Raw genomic sequence first — 19,400 nt, 5'->3', positions numbered from 1 at the left:
AGCCCCCGCTCGACGCAACCAGAGAAAGCCCACATGCAGCAATGAAGACCCAACGTAGCCCAAAATAAATAAATTAATTAATTAATTAGAAAAAAGACAGGGAGACCAGTGCGCACAAAGGTGGAGTCTACACGGGCACAGCATGCTGGGGACAGTGTGGCTGGATGCAGGGGAGGTACTTTGAAAGATAAACCTAAAAGTTTGACTTGACCCAACTGCAAGACTGAGTGAATGGCAGGATAACTGGACTAGAACAAAGGAGGGAGGAGGTGGCTGAAAAAATCTGCAGGGGTGGGGAGGCAGGGGATGGAAGGTAGGGGAAGGAAAACAGGAGGTGGAAAGGAAAAAGTCAATCCAAAAACCCACCCTCAGTCAGGACAGAGTGCTACCCTTGAAACAAATGTAAAAACACATGAGTAAAGGATTCTAAGCTCAGAATTGCTGTCAACTGCCTCCATTGCCACTGAGTGAGTACAGCCAGGTACAAGGCACCGTCCGAGTAGGACACATCCCCACACCTCCATTAGGTGAATCTGCACCACTGCCCCCTCACAGCTGGGACACAGGCTCAGAGATTAGAGAATCTGCTTGATGCTGTGTAAATCCCAGGGCCGTGCTTTAAATTCAGCTTCGTCTGAATCAAAGTCCTCCACCACGCCGCTACTGTAGTTTTGTACCGTTTTATTTCTCAGGAACTTGCTCCAAAACTCCATCTCTTGGGACTTCCCTGGTGGCGCAGTGGTTAAGACTCTGCACTCCCAATGCAGGGGGCCTGGGTTGGATCCCTGGTCAAGGAACTAGATCCCATGTGCCGCAACTAAGAGTTCACATGCCACAACTGAGGAGCATGCACGCCACAACTAAGGAAACGGCGAGCCGCAACTAAGGAGCTTGCCTGGCGCAACCAAATAAATCTTTTTTTAAAAAAAGGAAAGAAAGAAAAGAAAAGAAACTGAGACATAAAAAATTAAACAACTTGCCAGTAAATGGCAGAGCAAATAATCTGGATTCAGGGCCCATATTCAATCACATAGCAATCAGCTGAGCACTCATGATAGGAGACCCAGGAGTGTCATGGATGAGGGCACTCAGACTCTTTAAAAAAACAAAATGAAACAAAAAAAACCCAACTCCGTCTCATACAATTCTTCACTTTGAAGTCCTCATTTGTCTATTTATATACATTTAGAAGAGGCAAATGGAAGGAAGGGAAAAGCACCCAAAGAAACGGCTGGTTAATCAGACGTCGAGGAAGATATAAAAACAGTCACAAGACTGTATCCCCATAAAATCTAGTAGTGGACATTCAAAACGATCTTAAATTACCCAGAAAAGATTAAAGGGTGTTCAAAGTTCCCTTTGACACAGCAGGGAAACATGCCTGACCACATACTGGAAAACAAAGCACTGGAATGGTACCTGCACATAATAATCACTACATCTGTGAAATAAAAATCTTATGTTGTGCTTTTCAAGTTGAGGTGCTGGGACTCTTCATGGGTGTATTTTCAGACTTCCATATATTCTCTAAAGGAAATGGGAGGTGGGATTTTTATATTGATCTTTAAAAATTAATGTAAATCATCTGCATAATTTTGAGTCATTTGCATAAAACCACCTTAACCAAAGATTTTGAGTCATTTGCATAAAACCAGTTAACCAAAGACTGCTGGGAGATTTCATGCCCGATGTTCTACTGGTGTGGGAGCTACTTATTTACGTGGGGCTATAACTTTAACAGAACAGAGATCTAATGTCGAACGAAAGCTTCTGGGTCAAATGTAGGCCAAGCAGCTCCCAGCATGGCACAGGAAGCCAGGCTTTATAGAGTGTGCATAGGGAAAGGTGGCACCTGTAGTACGGGTGACAATCACAGGGCCCGAGGAGCAGCATCTGCTGCTGCAGTGAGGTCTTGACTCATTACCCTGAATTAATGCTGTTAGCTGTGCTCACTGGTCTGGGAGTTTTGTTGTGTTTTACTTGTAAATTTGTTTTAGTTTTATAGTTTAAAACTCAATCTTTAATGCCTATCTTTGGGCTTGCACCTGTTAAAAAACCACTGTAGTAAAGTTTTTAAGAGAATACTGGAATGATTTTTTTCCTATACATTACTCAAATTTGAGGAATATTGTTTTAGCTTACTTTAATCGTTTGCTATGCTGTATTTCCAGGTAACAACTACTGTTCCAGATTTCATGCACATTCCAGTGAATAAAGTTTTATTTACTTGAATTAAAAAACCAAGTCAAAAACTATATTCACCGGGGGGTTGTGGGGGGAGAGAGTAGGGGGTAGGGCAGACTATGCTATTGTCCGAAAGGCTGATGACCAGGAACACTGAAGGCTGTTTAACTGATGTTTCACTAATGTCTGTCTTCGGAGTCAAGACACCAAGTCGTATGTGGATCCCCTAATTTGTAATGTGTTTCATTTTGAAGATCTACAAAGATCAGAGTGAAGGTCCTATTAGAATAAAATTCCATTTTCTCATAGTTTTTTAGTAAACAGAGTCACTTCTATCGTGTTTAGCCAATGACATTTCCCCCAAACTAAATGTTACATGAAAGCCAGACATACATAATATGGCATATCCACATATCTTCCCCCAATGCTTCCTTGATTATAGAGTTTTAGACAAAACACACCAATAGGTTTGAGGCAGCAAATCTAGCCTCACATAATTATCAAATTCCACACTGCCGCAAACAACACAGGAAGAAAGTGAACATCAGGCCGGGCATCTGATCCAGGGCTGTGTGCACATCCAGGGACCAAGGAAGCAGGGGAGGTGCCGAGGCTACGGGCTCTCCGTGTGCCAGAGAGAGGGGCCACGTGCCGTGCATTTTAAAGACCTCACCCTGCTTTATCCTCACACAAACCCGGGGACAGAAGCGTGACCCTCACTTTACAGGGGTCAGTGCCGGCCCAAGGTCACTCAGCTGGTGGGTGGCAGCAGGATTCTGACCCCAGCGCCCTCACTGCCTCGTCTTTGCGAAGCTGGCCACCACTGCAGGCGGGCAGCCCGTAACTGCCTGCTGAAACACAAACTCAACGAGGCAAACACTGACAAAATTAAGAGCGAAATCAAGCAAAAGATGAAATTTACTTTTTACTAATCAAGGATTTACATCGGCTATGAAGTTAAATGCAGGAACCAGTGTCTTAAGTAGACTTCATCTTATAAATGTTACTGTGAAAAGTGTTTAAGAAACTATGAAAATTGAAAGAGGACAGTTTTTTACAGTCTTCCAAGAACCTATTAAAATCGTCTTAAGAAAAAGAACAATAATGATAAACATTCACTTGTTTAGCAGAAACTGATGACAAGCGCATGAATGGTAAGTGACATTTTAGGGCAAAGAGTCCCCCCTGGACAGGACTGACAGGTTTAGGGAGTTACGAGCTATACTTCGCAGAGCATCAAAATCTGCACAGCGGCATAACTTTTCGTATCTTAAATTATATCCCACAGAACTACCACCTCTTCTAAATTACTAATAAAGGAGTGGGGTAAAAGGCGAAAGGCAGCATGACTTACTTTGGCTCTCCTATCTTGATGCCGGGATGCTGCGTGTAGGCATGAGAGTGTGTACTTGGGGCAGACTTAAACGCCATTGGACAAATAGGACACTTGTAGAAGACTTCACAGTGAGAACCTTGAATGTGAGACTTCAGTGCGGCCACATCAGAGTACACAACATTGCAATGCACACATCTGTTAGAAAATAAACACACAGTCGTTAGCACGAGACCACTAAACATGTATAACTTAACTGTGTAAAACTGGGTAAAATGAACAAATAGCCCTTTAAGGTTCTTAGGAGCTTTTTCAAGCGTGTGGGTTTTTTCTGTTTGTAACAGATCAAATTATTTTTATATATTTGAGAAGGAAGATCATGAAGAAGAAAACTAACACTCCAATGGACTATTTTCTGAGCATCTTTCAAGTTTCTAAGAATGAACATCCAGACGCCAGGCTGTGGTGAAACCAATGGACCATGGGGCCACGTCAAGGCCAGCAGCACAGCAAGACCCTACGACTGCTGGCTTTGAGAGGACCCCCGCACGCTGGATTCTGAGGTTCCCACCCATCCCCAATACCCAAAGGAAGAAAGCTTTGCTGTCTAATCCTATATGCCATCGACAGAGGGACCCAGAGGAACAAATGAGTACTGGCTCCAAAGCCACAGCCGCTGTGTCGTGACCACACAGGAGGCACTGAACGTTCCTGGAGGCTATAGAGAAGGTCAACCACCTAGTGTGTTTGTCTCCTGGAGATTCAATTTAAGTACACTTACATTTGTTTAACAAATGACGTGAAAGATGAACCATCTGAAAAACCAACCTCCCTATGTAAACTGCCTCTCTATCTAACCTCTTCTTGAATTTCTAATAATTTGATGATTAGCTCACTCCTCACTCAAATCTAGTCCTACAGAAACAAACTTTAGAACTTGGAGACACTTCCCCCCAGCCTCACCTTTCTCACGCAAGGACGCCCAGCACCCCTTAACAGTCCACCCATCTATCACCTAGTCTTCCTTCTTTGTTCACACCTGAAAATTATTTGAGAGTGGTCTCTCTGTCGACCCTCGAGGGTCTGCAGGGGCAGACCTTTCACACACCCGGCAGACGTGTCCTGGGTGTGAATGTGAGGGCTGACCTGGGGGAGGAAGACTGCAGTTGGGGCTGCCTTCCAGGGGCAGCGCTCGATGGCGTTGACATCTAAGACACTTCTGTTCTTAGAACCTCCCTCCAAATTCAAGGAGCAGCTTCCAGAGTCGTACAGGAGTGACACACTCTAAATTACACGTGCTCTATAAAGCCTGCCATGTTAAGCTTTGCGGGCATTTCATAAAAATCATAATTAATGCCTTAGCATTTTAAATGACTTACGGCATCATGTTCAGCAGCATATACATTAAAAGCACTGAATATAGGAGAATAAATACAGAATGCTCCTCTGTCCTATCTACTTGACCTACTGTTTTAGGCAATAAAGCCACCCAAGCACACTGCAACAATTCTGAGTTAACTAGAACCTGGGTTTTCTTGAACAGGTTACTGATCCTCTCTGGGCTGGTTTCTCATTTGTTAAATGAGAAGAGTTGGAATAGATACATTTTTTAGTCCTTCCCAACCCTAGAAGCCAGTAATTCCTATGAAAGAGGAAGATAACACAAAACAAAAACAGATGGGTTACTAACTATTAAACAAAAGAATCTGCTACATTGTGAATCATAAAGTATTTTCCCCATCAAGAGTACAAAGGTGTATTCAAAGGGCAAAACACCAAGGAAGGGCTGTTTCTCTGAAGTCGCCTGGAGAGGAAGATTTAATCTCTAAGAAAACAAGCAGGAGGTTAGAGAACCTACAGCTGATAAAGGAGGTGGCTAAGGCTTGGTCCGAAGAGCCTCATGGAGGCGAGGGAAAGCCCCCCTCCCCTTAACGTGAGGAAAGAAAGGAGAAAAATTTAAAAGAACTTGAAAGAAAGTTGTAAAATATCTGCCTACAAGTGGAAGAAAAGAGGCCAATATGGAATGCAAATAAGACAGAAAAATAGAAGGAGAATTTGAAGGGTTCATACAGCATCCTAATGCTACTAAAAACCCAGTCTATTAATAAATATTTAATATAGCTGAAGCCCTGTGTGTTCTGGGTACCAATTAAGTGTCTCTTCATTAAAAAAAAAAATTTACAGTATACAATCCTATAATTCCCCTCCCTAGACGCAGATCTAGTGGATCAAGAAGCAGAAAAATTCAGAGAAATAAATGACTTTTACCAAGTCAACCAGAAGCTAGAAATGGCCTCCTCACTATCTGGGAGACGCAGTGTATGATCAGGAAGAGAGCAGACAAGGCACCAAACCAGGAAGAGGCTGGGATCCTGACACAGTCAGGCTGGGAGCCACGCCAGAGAGGCTCCTCCGGCTAAAAATGAAATAAAGAAGTTTTTTAATTGGAAAAACTATAAAGCCAAAGAAGGAGGGGAAAATGTACAAGGTCAAGGGGCTGCTGAACCCCAGACAAGTAGCAGACTGGACCATTATTTGAAACAACAGGAAAAAAACTCAGGTCGCATTCTGTTCTATTACCTAAAGAGGTAAACATGAACTAAACTTCAGAATGTACAAACATAGTGTTTTTTTTATAGCTCTTGTAACCCCTCAAATGCAAGAAAAAAAGTCTATACTAAACACAGAAATTTTAGTAAAAATTCAAAGTGCCAAATTTAAGCAACTCTGTGAATGAGGGGGGAAAAAAAAGAAAAGAAAAGCAAGAGATGGTCTTTTCCAAGTTGAGTTAATTACTTTTAGCTTGCCGGCAGAGCTTTTGTTTTAATTTAGAAAAGATACCAGGAATAGAGCTTCCCTGGTGGCGCAGTAGTTGAGAGTCCGCCTGCTGATGCAGGGGACACGGGTTCGTGCCCCGGTCCGGGAAGATCCCACATGCCGCGGAGCGGCTGGACCCGTGAGCCATGGCCGCTGAGCCTGCGCGTCCGGAGCCTGCGCTCCGCAACGGGAGAGGCCACAACAGTGAGAGGCCCGCGTACCGCAAAAAAAAAAAAAAAAAAAAGATACCAGGAATAGCTAGCATTATAGGAGTCTTACTTCCTTTATTCATTCCAACTTAAGTTCACTTTCATTATATTAGAAAAATCAACTATAAATATCTGAGGAAATTGGCATCCGTTAAAAGAACTGCACTTGTAGTTTTATATTAAATAAAGAATCCAGTAATAAGAGTTTCAAAACATGGGATAAGAACCAAAGTATCACTGTGTATGAATTCTGTGGAATCGAGGGCACCTTCAATGTGGAACATTCCTCTTAAGCACTTAGCATGCTCTTGGACTATCCTGTTTTGCTCTGTAACATGCCCACAGAGATGGAGGCAAACGTCACACCCATTTTACAGACAGGGCACCAAGGCACAAAGAACACATGAATTACCACACAATGAGGAGCCTAACTGGTACAAAAACCCTGGTTTCTAAGTTTCCAAACCAAAGGTTTTCTACTAGGGTGGTTGCCAATCCATTAAACATCTGTGCCTCACAGGTTTGGAGGCGTGAGATAAAAATGTGAAATAAGTCTTAGTGTTAGAAGAATGGACTGAACCACCTAGAAATTGGTGATGCCATAACGCAAATTTAACTGAAATAAAACTTTTAAATCATACCGACTGGCCTTCATTTTTATAAAACATCTTATCTGTATCACAACTAAAAGAAAAAAAATAATTGTATATTAACAGTCTAACATTAACAATACCAGGTGAACAAATGTTCAAGTCTAAGATAAATACACAATACAGTAATACCTCTATTAACAAAGACACTGTATATCAATGACGTGTGTTCTTGGTGGACCTTCACTGGATCAAAATGTACAGGAACAAAATGTTTCTAAAAGGTACAGGAATGCATTTCAGAAGGTCACAAAGTGGAGGATCAAGTTCAAATGCATCATCGCTCGATACTAAACTAACATTTAGATTTGTCAGATGTTGTAAAAGACTAAACTAACATTAGCCTTGTCAGATGTTGTAAAAGACACATCTGAGAATATTAGGGGGCAGTGAAAGGGGTCACGGTTAAGATGTGCAGAGATGAGGGAGAAGCCTGGACTCAGGTAATGGAGAAGAAGGAATAAAGGAAGGTGATCTGGGGTGGAAGGCTCTTCCACAACGAGCGGTGGTAGGAAAGGACACACACCCAATCCTTTAACAGGACAAGATAAAAGTAAGGGACCATCCATACCCTTTCTGTTTTGATGAGAGCAAGTATTCAGAGGTACAGAAACGCACTGCATTCTTGCAGGGCTTAAAATGCAGAGAGCGTGACAACAGAAGTATGCTAGAAAGGGTACAGAAAGTATAAAGGCTCTAACAGTCAATCAAGGCCAAACCTTACCACCTGCACACTTTTGCTTAGAAGGATGGGTCCCATTGACCCTCGGCTTCGTGTGGACCAGAGTCAATACCACATTACAGGATTCACACAGATCAACTCGACTACAAATGAGCCAGGTTCCCAGAGGATCTGTTAATCGAGGTATCACTGTATGACCCTGAAAACGATGTGCACAGACCACTCAGAACCCTGTGCCCTCAGACGTGAATAAGCTTTATTTGCACAGAAATGAACGATATACTGACCGAAAACCAACTCTCCGCGTGTAGTGCAGACAGTTCTTGGTGACGTGGGTCTGGAAGTGCACCGACCTGCAGATGGCCCCGCACTCGGGGCAGGTGTAGGGAGATTTGTGCTGGTGGATTCTCTGATGAGATGCGTAACTGCACTGGTTAGGAAGCAGCATCTGGCAGACAGTGCAAGTCTTCTAAATAAACCAAAGGGGGAAACAGGGTTGGTCCTACGAAGTATTTTCTAATATGCAAAGAAGCTTGGTTAAACCTCAAAATAAGTATACAGCGGTCATTTCAAATACTACGATAATTGATTTCCAAAGAAAAAGCAAACTTAAAAGTTAAATGGTCAATATAAAATGTCCCTGTAAAATACAGACAATATGTACTATGTAGTCATGCTCATCCCAAAGTACGATGTAAAGAGACTGTTAGCATTAGGTAGACTTCCAATTTTGTTACGTTTACATTTTTTTTTTTAGTGTGAAGAAGAGGTATCCTTATAAAGTATGTTAGTAAATCTACTTTAATGTATAATTAACTTTAAAATACAAGTTTATGGGCATCTATCTTGACAGTAGAGCTCCCACAACTCAAAAAAGTTTCTTCAAAATAATAAAAATTAATTAGTGGTTAATCCAGCTTTCTTTCTTTCTTTTTTTAATTTTTTTCACTTCAGTTATTTGAGATCTGAAACACAGGAATGCAAAAAGAATGGCCGCAGCAATCAGTTGTTCTTTTTTGCACATGAACTGGTTTCTTAAGTGGATGAACTGATCATTATGACTTATGATTAAAACCAACGAACCAAGTTTAGATACATAAATTCATATGAAATTGAAACTTCACAGAGCTTAAAATCTAATCACATATAAACTAAAACAGACTGAAATCCTCTGTGGAAAGGGCTCTACACCATTCACTAACCAGGAAAAACTGGAACACACTACATAGTTTTCATCCCCTTAGATATAAGCACTAAACAAACATGGCATGTTTTTAAAACACAAAAAACTCGAAGTAAATATAAACAGAGAACTCAATTACTTCCATTCCAAAAATAAACCTAACATAGCAGAAGATAAAATGTGTCTGAATACTATCTGGACATTCGTGCCACAAGTACCTACTACTACCTTCTAAAATGTGTAATTTTTATTAAAGTCAGTTAAAGAAAGCCTCAAAATATAGACTCCAGCTAAAACTGAAACAATCTTTTGTACTGACAACAGAATTAAGACATTTTCAAAAGACTTTTTATTCTTTCAGCTATTGCAAACAAATTAAGGTTTAAACTTCTGAGGAACCTAAACTAAGAAAAATCAGAAACACTTGAAAACTCTTTCTTGGTTCTCTCCTGAAAGGCCTAAATTACCAATTTTATCCCATAAAATGTTTATTGCAGTCACAAAATAAGAACATTACAGGCAGCTATGATGAGGTTAAGCATCATTTTAAAATGGCATTCCTTTTCTAATAACACATATTCCAAAGCCACAGCAATGAAAACCAATCAACAGATGCATTAATTATAAGATCCTGGTGACACCTCCATTATCACAGGTAGTCTGTTTCTTTGAACGAAGGTCTTCTATTCGCTTTTACCACACCGTCATTCATCCCAGGCAGTGAATGATAATGTGTGAATTTCCACAGACATCTCAGAATGTCTTGCACTTACTTAGGAATAAAACCAGTGTTTTCTACACTCAAGTCAAAACATTTTATATTTATCATATGTATTGAGCCCATTCCGCTCTAAGCCAAGTGGTGAACTAGGTCCTTTAAACAGATAAACTTCGATACATCACCTCATCTGATTCTCATCATAACCTATGAAGTGGATAATATTATCTCCAGTTTACAGATGAGGAAATGAGGTTTAGAGAAGTTAAGAAACTTGCCAAGACCTCACAGCTATGAGGTGGAAGAACCGGGATTTGAACTGGGCTCTGAATAATTAATTCCAAGGCCAAGGGAGGAGTAGGGTGGGGGTCCACAAGGAATAAACAAGCAAAAACGCGCCCCCCACCCCCCACCCCACCCCACCCCGCCCCGCCGCCGGGCAAATGCACGTGAAGGACAGAGGACCGCTGTCAGGGTTACAGGCCATCCCCCAATCCACCTCCGCAGCTTCTCCTTCTCGGAGAGTGATGTGGTTCTACCACTTTTATTATAGGGAGAGACAGCAACAAAAATAAAAACAGGAGATCTAAAAAGGAGACAAAGTATGTGCTCCTTAAAGCTGAAGAGAAGTTTCACATGATCTCTCATCAAGACATGTTAACAAACACCCTTCACGATACACATAAAATTCACAATGAATTACTTAAACACGCTCCCCTACTGGATGCCCGTATGTTTGTAACACACGTAACTATAAAAATAGTCATGGACCGGTTGGTGGGTGAAAGAGCTCTGTTACTAGCAGGTCAACTAAAATAAGTATCAAAATTATTCAAGAAGAGGTTTTGTTAATTAAAGTGCTCTTTACGATAGAAATGTCTGACTGCAAAGACTATGAAAAATGCTTTAGAGTAACAAGGTCACCCAATTACCAACCTTTCAATAGAGACCTCTCTCGCACCAGTCCTTGGAGAGGGGACGCATTCCCTTCACACTGCACTGTGCAGCAGGGCGCTCCCTGTGGCCCCAGGGCTCTGTGAGAGCAGGCGGCAGCCTCTGCCCTCCCTGTCCCCTCCACCACTGATGAGCTACAGGAATCTGCACTCAGCCATTTCCATGGGCTGAGGCGCCTCACCCACTGTAGGTACGGAAAGAAGTACAGGCGAGGGTGGGAGCCAGAGTGGGCTACAGCCCCAAATCACAGAATTCAGTCCCTGGGAAATCACATCAGATTAAGTTCTACTCTTTAGTTTGCACACACGGATGCATGTGTATTTGTGCGCAGACTCTGTGCTGACTCCCACGTTTCCGTTTACCTGTTCCCACTCCATTCCATCTTGAGAACAAGCAAGTTGTCTGGACTGCAGACGTTCTCTTCCTGGATACTTGTGTGCTAGCAATAGTTTTAGGTCTCTTCCTGGATACTTGTGTGCTAGCAATAGTTTTAGGGTTTACCTAATTGCTCTCCCTCCAGTTTTATCCACCGCCCCTGTTTTAGATAATGTGCCCTCTCTGCTTCCTGAGACAACGGTGACAGATCTTCACAGCACAGAGGAGCAGATGCCATTAGCTTCTCTGGGATACTGGGAATTCACAGTGATGACACACGTTCTCTGGATCTGGGGAGATGCATTTGAGGATGGGGGCAGGCCAGGATTTCTCTGTGGTCTACAAGAATCTGACTGTCTTTTTTTCCTTACTTTAAATCAAAGAAACAAAAATGTACCTTAAAACTCTAACTCTCTACTATACAAGCTGAGGCTACTTTCGACAGGATAAAGCAGTTTAACGTGACAGGACCTGCCTTCTGAACAGAAAACAGTATAATAAAATGCACTTAAATAGTCTCGTGTGTCTTTTGACAGTTTACTTACGTCATCTGAAAATGGAAAACGTTTGCAGTACTTAGGTAATAAGCGGTTAATTTCTAGTCTGGGGCAGACTCATTTGCTCAGAGAACTGCTACTTTTTAAACTAAAACATTATTTTTCAATACTCAGGTAACATGAGAAAGCTGAAAATAAAGCTGAAAAGTAATCACACTCATACTTGACAGCTACCTGCATTGCACCCTTCTCTGCCCAATCCTGGCACACAGAGTGAAGGCTAGGCCTCCAACGCAGGCGGTGAGGAACGGGGTACACTGGGGCCCTGGTAAGGATTCAGATAGCCCTAGGGCTCGGCACCCTCTCTGTATGCAGGAGGAATTATCTGAGTAACAAGGAAAACAATTCTATGTGTTTCACCTCATGTTTTAGGGAGAAGAGGAGCAAGGGAAAAGATGAGGAAGGCTCGGGAAATGTGAGTAAATATAGCATCTACTCATGCTTAAATTTCAAACAGACCAAAAGCCTGTGACAGCATGAAACCCACTGATCCAGAGGTCAAAACACTGTCAACTTAACAGTCAGCCCAGATGCTAAGTACACTGTTTCTGCCTCACTGACAGCAGTTTTGTAATTTTCCATCTACAGTATAATTACCAAATAATAGTAATAATAATAAAAGTATACCAGTTTGTTTTCTGGCTCTCACTTTCACCCAGTTTCACAATGAGAACACAGACAAAGCACTGCATTTCAGATCTCAGTTAAATGGAAGTAACACAAAGCAAGCATTATAGCAGAAATAACTGTATATACCATTGTTCCCAATGCTAGCTGTTGGTGCTGGTTTTGTCCTCAAATCATTCTGCACTAAAAATCCCTAATAAAAGTTGACAGTGAAATGAGCAAATTCGCAGAAAGCAGTATGGTCCACACATATAATCCACTCAGATGACAATCGCTCAAGAAGACGGATAAATTAAGAGTTGATAACATTAAACTATCAACTGGGACAGGACTAGCCTGACCAAAATTAATAGTAAACGTTTAGGAGAGCAGGGCCAAAAACCAAGCTAATGATGGTGTTTGGGGTGGGCGCGGGAACTGAGGCGGCCCCACGGCCTCCAGAAGCAGCTGCTGGAGCAGAGTACGTCTAGAAATGAGACCTGGGGGAGGCTGCTCGGGATAATTTAATACACCTGGTATGTTCTAGTAATGATGCCCATAAACTCCCTGAACCTGAACTGAATCAGCAACCCCCCAAAATAAGGACCGTGGCAGATAAGTCACCTTCACCTGCACCCTTGAAGCTAATCTGAATGTAACCCCAGGGTCCATTCTCAGAAGACTCCTATGGTCCCTGCAGCTGTAAAGTTCTATGCTTCTACATCTTAGGTTACCAGCATCAGAAACTGGAAAGAATAGCTAGCAATAAAGAAATCTTGCCTCAGGTTCTGAGTTGGCCACTGATTGGGCATTTGTCTCTTCAACTGTGAAATAAAAGAGTTGAGCAAAGGACCTATGACATCCTCTGACTCTACAGCTGATACAGATTCTACGGGAAGAAAACTGATTTTACCGATTCGGAGGTTATAATACGCGCTTCCAGTCTGTACTTGGCTAAGTTTAGCTGTGGTTTTACCAAGAGGTGAAGCAACAACATTCCAATAAGTTTAATTTTCAATTATTAAAACTACAGTTGTCAGCTCTTAACTACTTCATGGAGAGGAGGGAAACTTCTCTAGCCCCTCCACCCACTCCTTTTTTCTCAGTGTGCCCCAAGGCAGGAATTATTAATGGGATAGGGTGGAAAAACTGCCAACCAGGGCAGTTTTACCGGGGTTAGAAGTCGATGTCCACGTGCTCCACTCTTATTGCACCGCTTGGTTCAGGGCCGCTGGGAAGGGCATGACCCTCCCCAGATGCCCCATCGCACCCCCACTCCTCGGGGCTTGCTCCTCGGCAGGGTAAGCAGATGGAGGCAGGCAGACTAACCTGGGCCCGAGCTTGCCTGGGGTCCTGGCTCGGATTCAGGCTCGGGGGATGCAGGGTGAAGAGGGCTTCCAGCTGAACCACAGATTCCCACCCGGCTCTCCACAGAGACCTGCATGCGGGTTTGCTGAGCACGGGGCCAGCGAATGATAAAGCAGCACTCTGAGTCCCTGAGTCCATCATTCCCTTGTATAGACTGGCCACAGAATACCTTTAAGAGAAGGAGTAACTGACAAGGCAGAATTCAGCAAATGCCACCCAAACCTTACTTTATCCCATGACATGCTGGCTCCAGAGCCTGAGCACGTATGTACGGGGTGACGGTGAGAGGAGTTTCGCACAGACAGCCACAGCTGGTGTCAAAAGAAAAAGAAACCCTTCACCCGGTTCAAACAAGCACCCCTGGACCAACCTGGAAAAGGAGCCTTTCGAACCATAAACAGGGGTAAAAATATAAATGGGGAGAAAATGAAAGATAAAAAGAGAAGGGAGATGGTGCCTGCACTACACCAAGAAGCCATTCTCAACAGAAAGGCTGAGGTCTGAAGAGGCCGCGTTCAACACATAGGAAAGGGAGAAGAAGAGACGCTCACTCCTGACAGCTGCCACAGATAGGCCAAGATGGAGGTGACCTCACTGAGCAGGGGACATGCCTCAGGCTCAAAGAGGAGAGGAGTCCAGAGTCAAGTGGAATGCTGTCGTCCCAGGAAGCCTGACTCCAAAAAGCGACTGAGAACCACAGGCCGGAGGGCCTCAGGCAGAGCCCGGTGACGTAACCACACATTCTCTCCTGGAGGAGCTGTATTTGAAAAAGTAGAGTGAAACTTCCACTTCAAGGGAAATGGAATAGAAGCACCTCTCTCTATTCCTTCCACTAAGTACAACTAACACTCCTGGGCGTTATATATACAACAAACATAATGAGGCTCTGGAAGGCAGAGAGGAGGCAGGCTGGCGAGGCACCTCAGGTCCCTAGTGATGAGTTCTCCGGGGTTCTTTTTGCCTCACGGATCCCAGATTTGGAGCTGAGGAAACGGGGAACCCAGGAACGCCAAGGGGCACAGACAAAAAAATCCCCAACAAAAGCCTGCTATCTTTAGCCAAAGGATCCGGAAAGGGGAAGCCTAGCAAAAGACAATTACTGCTCTACTCCAGCCAAACACCCCAGGAAGCACTGCGCCCTCACCCATAGCACGCCAAGTCCAGGTGGAGCCCAGACCTCCGCTCCTGAGGCTGTAATAAGGTGTCCTAGTACCCTCACCCAGATGGTATCAGAGATGGCAGCAGGGAAGTGGGACCTTCATCCCTACCAAGTGATAATGAGTCCCTCCACCAGCCCAGCGGGTGTTTAAAAAAAAATCCCAAAAAAAGAAATCTCCAGGCCCAGATGGTTTCACTGAAGAATTCTATCAAATATTTAAAGAAAATCTAACACCAGTTATAAGTCCCTTCCTATATGAATACAGATGCAAAATACTAACAAAATATTAGCAAATATAATTCACAATATATAAAAAGAATTAACACACCTTGATCAAGTGGGATTCATCCCAGAGATGCAAGGTTGGTCCAATATCTGAAAAATAATCTATATAATCTTTCCCCCCAAAAAATACCCTAAATCCAATAACGAGTTTAACAAAGACAAGGGATACATGATAAATACACAAAAATTAATTGTGTTTCCATATATTAGCAACAAACATGTGAACACTGAAAAATATAATACCATTTACACCTGCCCACGTGCAAGGGGGGCAGGGGGGAGGGGAAGCACCAACAAAACGTAAAGAAAGAAGGAAAGCAAGCAAACAAAACATGTATAGGGCTTGTATGATAAAAACTACAAAATGATAAATCAAAGAAGATCGAAATAAATGGAGAGACATTCTTTGTTCATAGACTGAAAGACTCAACATAATAAAGAAAAGACTTCCCCCCCAAATTGATATACAGGTTTAACATAATTCCTATCAAAATCCCAACAAGAATTTTTTGGTAGATTATAGACAAGACTCTTCTAAAATATATATGTAAAGGCAAAATAACCAGAATAGCTACAAAACGATTTTGAGAGGAAAGAATAAAGTTGGAGGAGTCAGTCCACCAGAGTCCCAGAAATGGCTCCACAAATATGCCAGCTGACGTCTGACAAACTGCAAAGGCAATTCAGTGGAGGAAGGCAGCCTTCTCGACAAGTGGTACTGGAGAAAAAGGACATGCGTGGGGCAAAAGAAATCTCCATCCAAGTCTCACACATTATACAAAACTAACCCAAAACGGACCACAGACTTAAACGCAAATCATAACACTAAACTTCTTTTAGAAAAAAAACATAAAAGAAGGTTCTCAGGATCTACAGCAAAGCGAACTTAGACCTGACACCAAAAGCACAGGCCGTAACAGAGAAAACTGATAAATGGGACTTCATCAAAATTAAAAACATTTATTCTGCCAAAGACCTCATAAGATGAAAAGACAAGCCACAGACTGGGAGAAAAGACTTGCAAACACATACCGACACAGGACCAGTATCTAAAATGTATCAAGAACGCTTAACACTCAACAGTAAAAACAAACCAAAAAACGAATTAGAAAATGGACAGAAGAAGAGACATTTCACCAAAAAGGATAGGCAGATGGCAAATAAACACAAAAAGGTATTCAACATTATTAGCTATGGAGGAAACACAAATTAAAACCACAAGATATCACTACACACCTATCCGGATGGCTAAAATACGAAATGATGCCACCACCAAATGTCGGTGACGATGTGGAGAAACTAGACCACTAATACACTGCTCTTGAGATTCAAAATTGTACAGCCGCTGTGGAAAAGAATTTCTTGTGAATATAAATATGCAACTACCACACAACCCAGCACACAAAAGGATTTACCCCCGAGAAAGGAAAACTTACGTTCCCACAAAAACCTGCAGACAAATGTTTGTGGCAGCTTTATTCATAATAGCCCCAAACTGGGAACAAACTAGTGATACATCCAACAACCTGGATGAATCTCCAGGGAATTACGCTGAGTGGAAAAAAGCCAGTCTCAAAGGCTACATACGGTATGACTCCATTTATATAACATTCCTGAAATGACAAGATTATAGAAAGGAGAAGAGATTAGTGGCTCCTAGGGGTTAAGAGGGAGGCAGGGGTGGGAGGGAGGTGACTGGGGCTCTAAAAAGGCAATATGAGGGACTCTTATGGTCGTGGAAGGGCTCTACGTGTTGACAGCATCAGTGCCAACAGCCTGGATATGATACAGTTTAATAGTTTTGCAAGATGTTACCATTGGGGGAAACTGGGTAAAGGGTACACAGGATACCTCTGTATTATTTCCTACCATAATCTACAATTACCTCAAAATAAAAAGTTTAATTTGAAAATGGGATGATCTGAGAAGACTCAAGGTGTTAATTAGCACGGAATACTTTCGGCATTATCACATAAAATTTTTTAACTACCTTGGCAATTATAAGTAGAAGGTGGGCAGGAGAAAGGAAGGGAGGAATAGGAAAATCCCTGATGGGAGGCAGGAAGGGAAGGAGGAAGGAATATCCCCGCTGTCAGTGAACCGGCACACCTTTCTCTAGGTCTGGTAAACTCACACGTGGAAAGGCACGGAGCAAGGGCCCGGGGGCCTGTTAGTCTTGCCAGGGCCCTGAGGTCACACCCTTTAACCTCCAGAATCAACGCTAGCTGGGGTCAGTACAGGAAGCTGTTGTACATGACTCTAAGCCTATGTGCAGACGTAGGGAAGCCCGGCCTGGGCAGACCTGAGAAGAGCCAGAAGAGAAAACGGGCAGCTGCAGGCCCGCGGCTGACCCTGTAACGGTCCCCACCCCCGGGCAGTGAGGCAGCCTGCTCCGGCTCAAGTTCACGCACGAGTCACCAGGAACGGGGAGGCCAACGGAGAAACGGAAAGCAAGACAGAAAGAAGGCACTCAGGCAAAGACTGGTGCTTGAGGTGCCCTTAGATCTTCTTACAAAATTGAGAAGTTGAACTATGTGTTGTAAGTGCCCTCGTCAGAGAGGAAACAGTTTATACAGGTGGACTTTTTCCCCCACACTTAAATTTAAGTTCACAAACTGTAAACCGGCCAGCGGTCGTGTGAATAGCAAACTGGAGAAGACGAAATGAAGAATTTTTCTCTTTTCTCTCCCGTCCTTCCTGTCTTCAGCCCCAGCCTCCCATCGCCATGGGTACCTGATGCCGCGCCAGGGGCCAACCACAGGTGGGGGCCACCCGAGCTCCCACTACACTTGAGGCTAGGACAGCAGGAGCTGCACGGATGCCACTGGCCTCCTGGGCTGCAGGAGAGACTCGAGGAAGGTGTTAAGGAGGCTGAAGAAGGGGCAGCCGCTCCGCACCCAGGGGCGCAGGCTGGGCGGCCGGGTGACAGACCAGACCAGGCTGCCCCTGGGTGCGCAGAGCCCCCGGCAGAGCCTGAGAAGAGTGGCAAGTTGTGGAGGGGATACCGTGGTGAAGGGCAGCGTTTGGGTGAAAGCAGGGGCACTAGGAGCGGGAGACGTGCCTCGGGGTGTGCTGGCGCTGCCAGCCAGGCGGTGGCTGGCTCAGGCGGCAGCTGAAGCTCACTCGACAGAAATGCTCTTCTCTGGTGGGCTGAGTGGACCCTAGCTCGGCAGAGTCAGAGGAAGGAACCAGAACAGGGTGACTGTCCGGCCTAGTATTACCTGGCCCTGGAGTTAACATATATTCTGCCCTGACTCATCCCTCAGTGCTCCAGGGGAAACGGGGGAGCTGCGCTACACACCTGTCCCAGCAAAATACAAAGAGTCAAGGCAAAGCAACCACCCACACAAGAAGAGACGTCAATCTCTTTCCCTGAGGGAAAGCGCTTCCCTATTTGACCCCGGTTCAGCGGATGAGCCTAAATGGTTAACAGAGAACAAAAACGAGGGGAAAACAGGGAAGAAAAGGTCCCCAAGGGAACAGACATCTCTCAAGGCAGCTCCACATGCCAATACGGACCAGCACACGTGAGCCGGGACATACTCCACCACCTGCACAAAATACCAACAGAACAGAGAGAACTACGGAAACGGCTTTTTCTTTTTTTTTTTTTTTTTAACTGCATCCTTTTAAGACAGAAGGAAAGACTGCCCCTTTGATGAAGCGGTGACCAGGTAAGAGGAACCCAGAAAGAACCCAAGCCCTGTCACCAGGACGCGCTTGGGGGGCTGCAACAATCACTTCTTCTTGAACCAGCTTAACCACTTGAGCGCTTTACCGTCAGAGCCAATGAAACATGTAACATCCAACGTTCTCGATGCAAGAATGTTCTCGAAACTCTTTATCGCCTCCATTTCCACTCAACTGAATGTCCACAGGAAAAGTCACTGAGGTATTCTTGATCTTTTGTTCCCCAAACTTAAATCCTACAAAGAACTTGACTCAGCAGTTGCCCTTGGGGAGCTGATCACAGTGACAGTACCAGACGTCTGAACCACAGCATAAAGCTCCTCGTCACAAGACAGCGGAGGCAAGTAAGGGAAAGATCAGTTTACCACTGGGGCTTCCAAAACAGAAGTTTGAGCCAGGGTATATATCAGCTCAAACCAGCGCCCCTTCCAATATCACACGTTTCCTGGTTTGCACAATAAGTCATAAGGTCTCTCTAGCTTGAATTAGTTTCACTCAACATGCCCAGTTACTTCCATATATCTGTAAAACACATTTATCTACTGCCCAGAAGTTGCCTCATGGAGAGAAGCAAATGGTAGAGATAAAACCGCCGACTGACGCGCACTGTGAAATACATCTCACCAACAC

At 43.8% G+C, this 19,400-nt stretch overlaps 1 protein-coding gene across 25 annotated transcripts in view; it reads right to left on the bottom strand.

Moving 5' to 3' along the window:
* The window catches only part of ZNF532 (zinc finger protein 532), a 108,989-nt gene that overhangs the window by 36,837 nt on the left and 52,752 nt on the right, over nt 1-19,400 (bottom strand). For all 25 annotated transcript variants that reach the window (XR_003435274.1, XM_027118633.1, XM_027118640.1 and 22 more), the window contains 2 exons: nt 8,163-8,344; nt 3,539-3,715 (listed from right to left, as the gene is read on the bottom strand). Coding sequence is in view for 24 of the 25 variants with exons in the window: in XM_027118633.1 (XP_026974434.1) it covers nt 3,539-3,715; nt 8,163-8,344 (359 nt within the window). In the remaining variant the exon portion in view is untranslated. The remainder of the gene's footprint in view (nt 1-3,538; nt 3,716-8,162; nt 8,345-19,400) is intronic.

Source organism: Aethalodelphis obliquidens, unplaced genomic scaffold, assembly GCF_003676395.1.
Source record: "Aethalodelphis obliquidens isolate GAN/ISIS:26980383/991018 unplaced genomic scaffold, ASM367639v1 scaffold19, whole genome shotgun sequence".
NCBI classification, from domain to species: Eukaryota; Metazoa; Chordata; class Mammalia; order Artiodactyla; family Delphinidae; genus Aethalodelphis; species Aethalodelphis obliquidens.
This window is presented reverse-complemented; position numbering and strand designations above follow the sequence as displayed.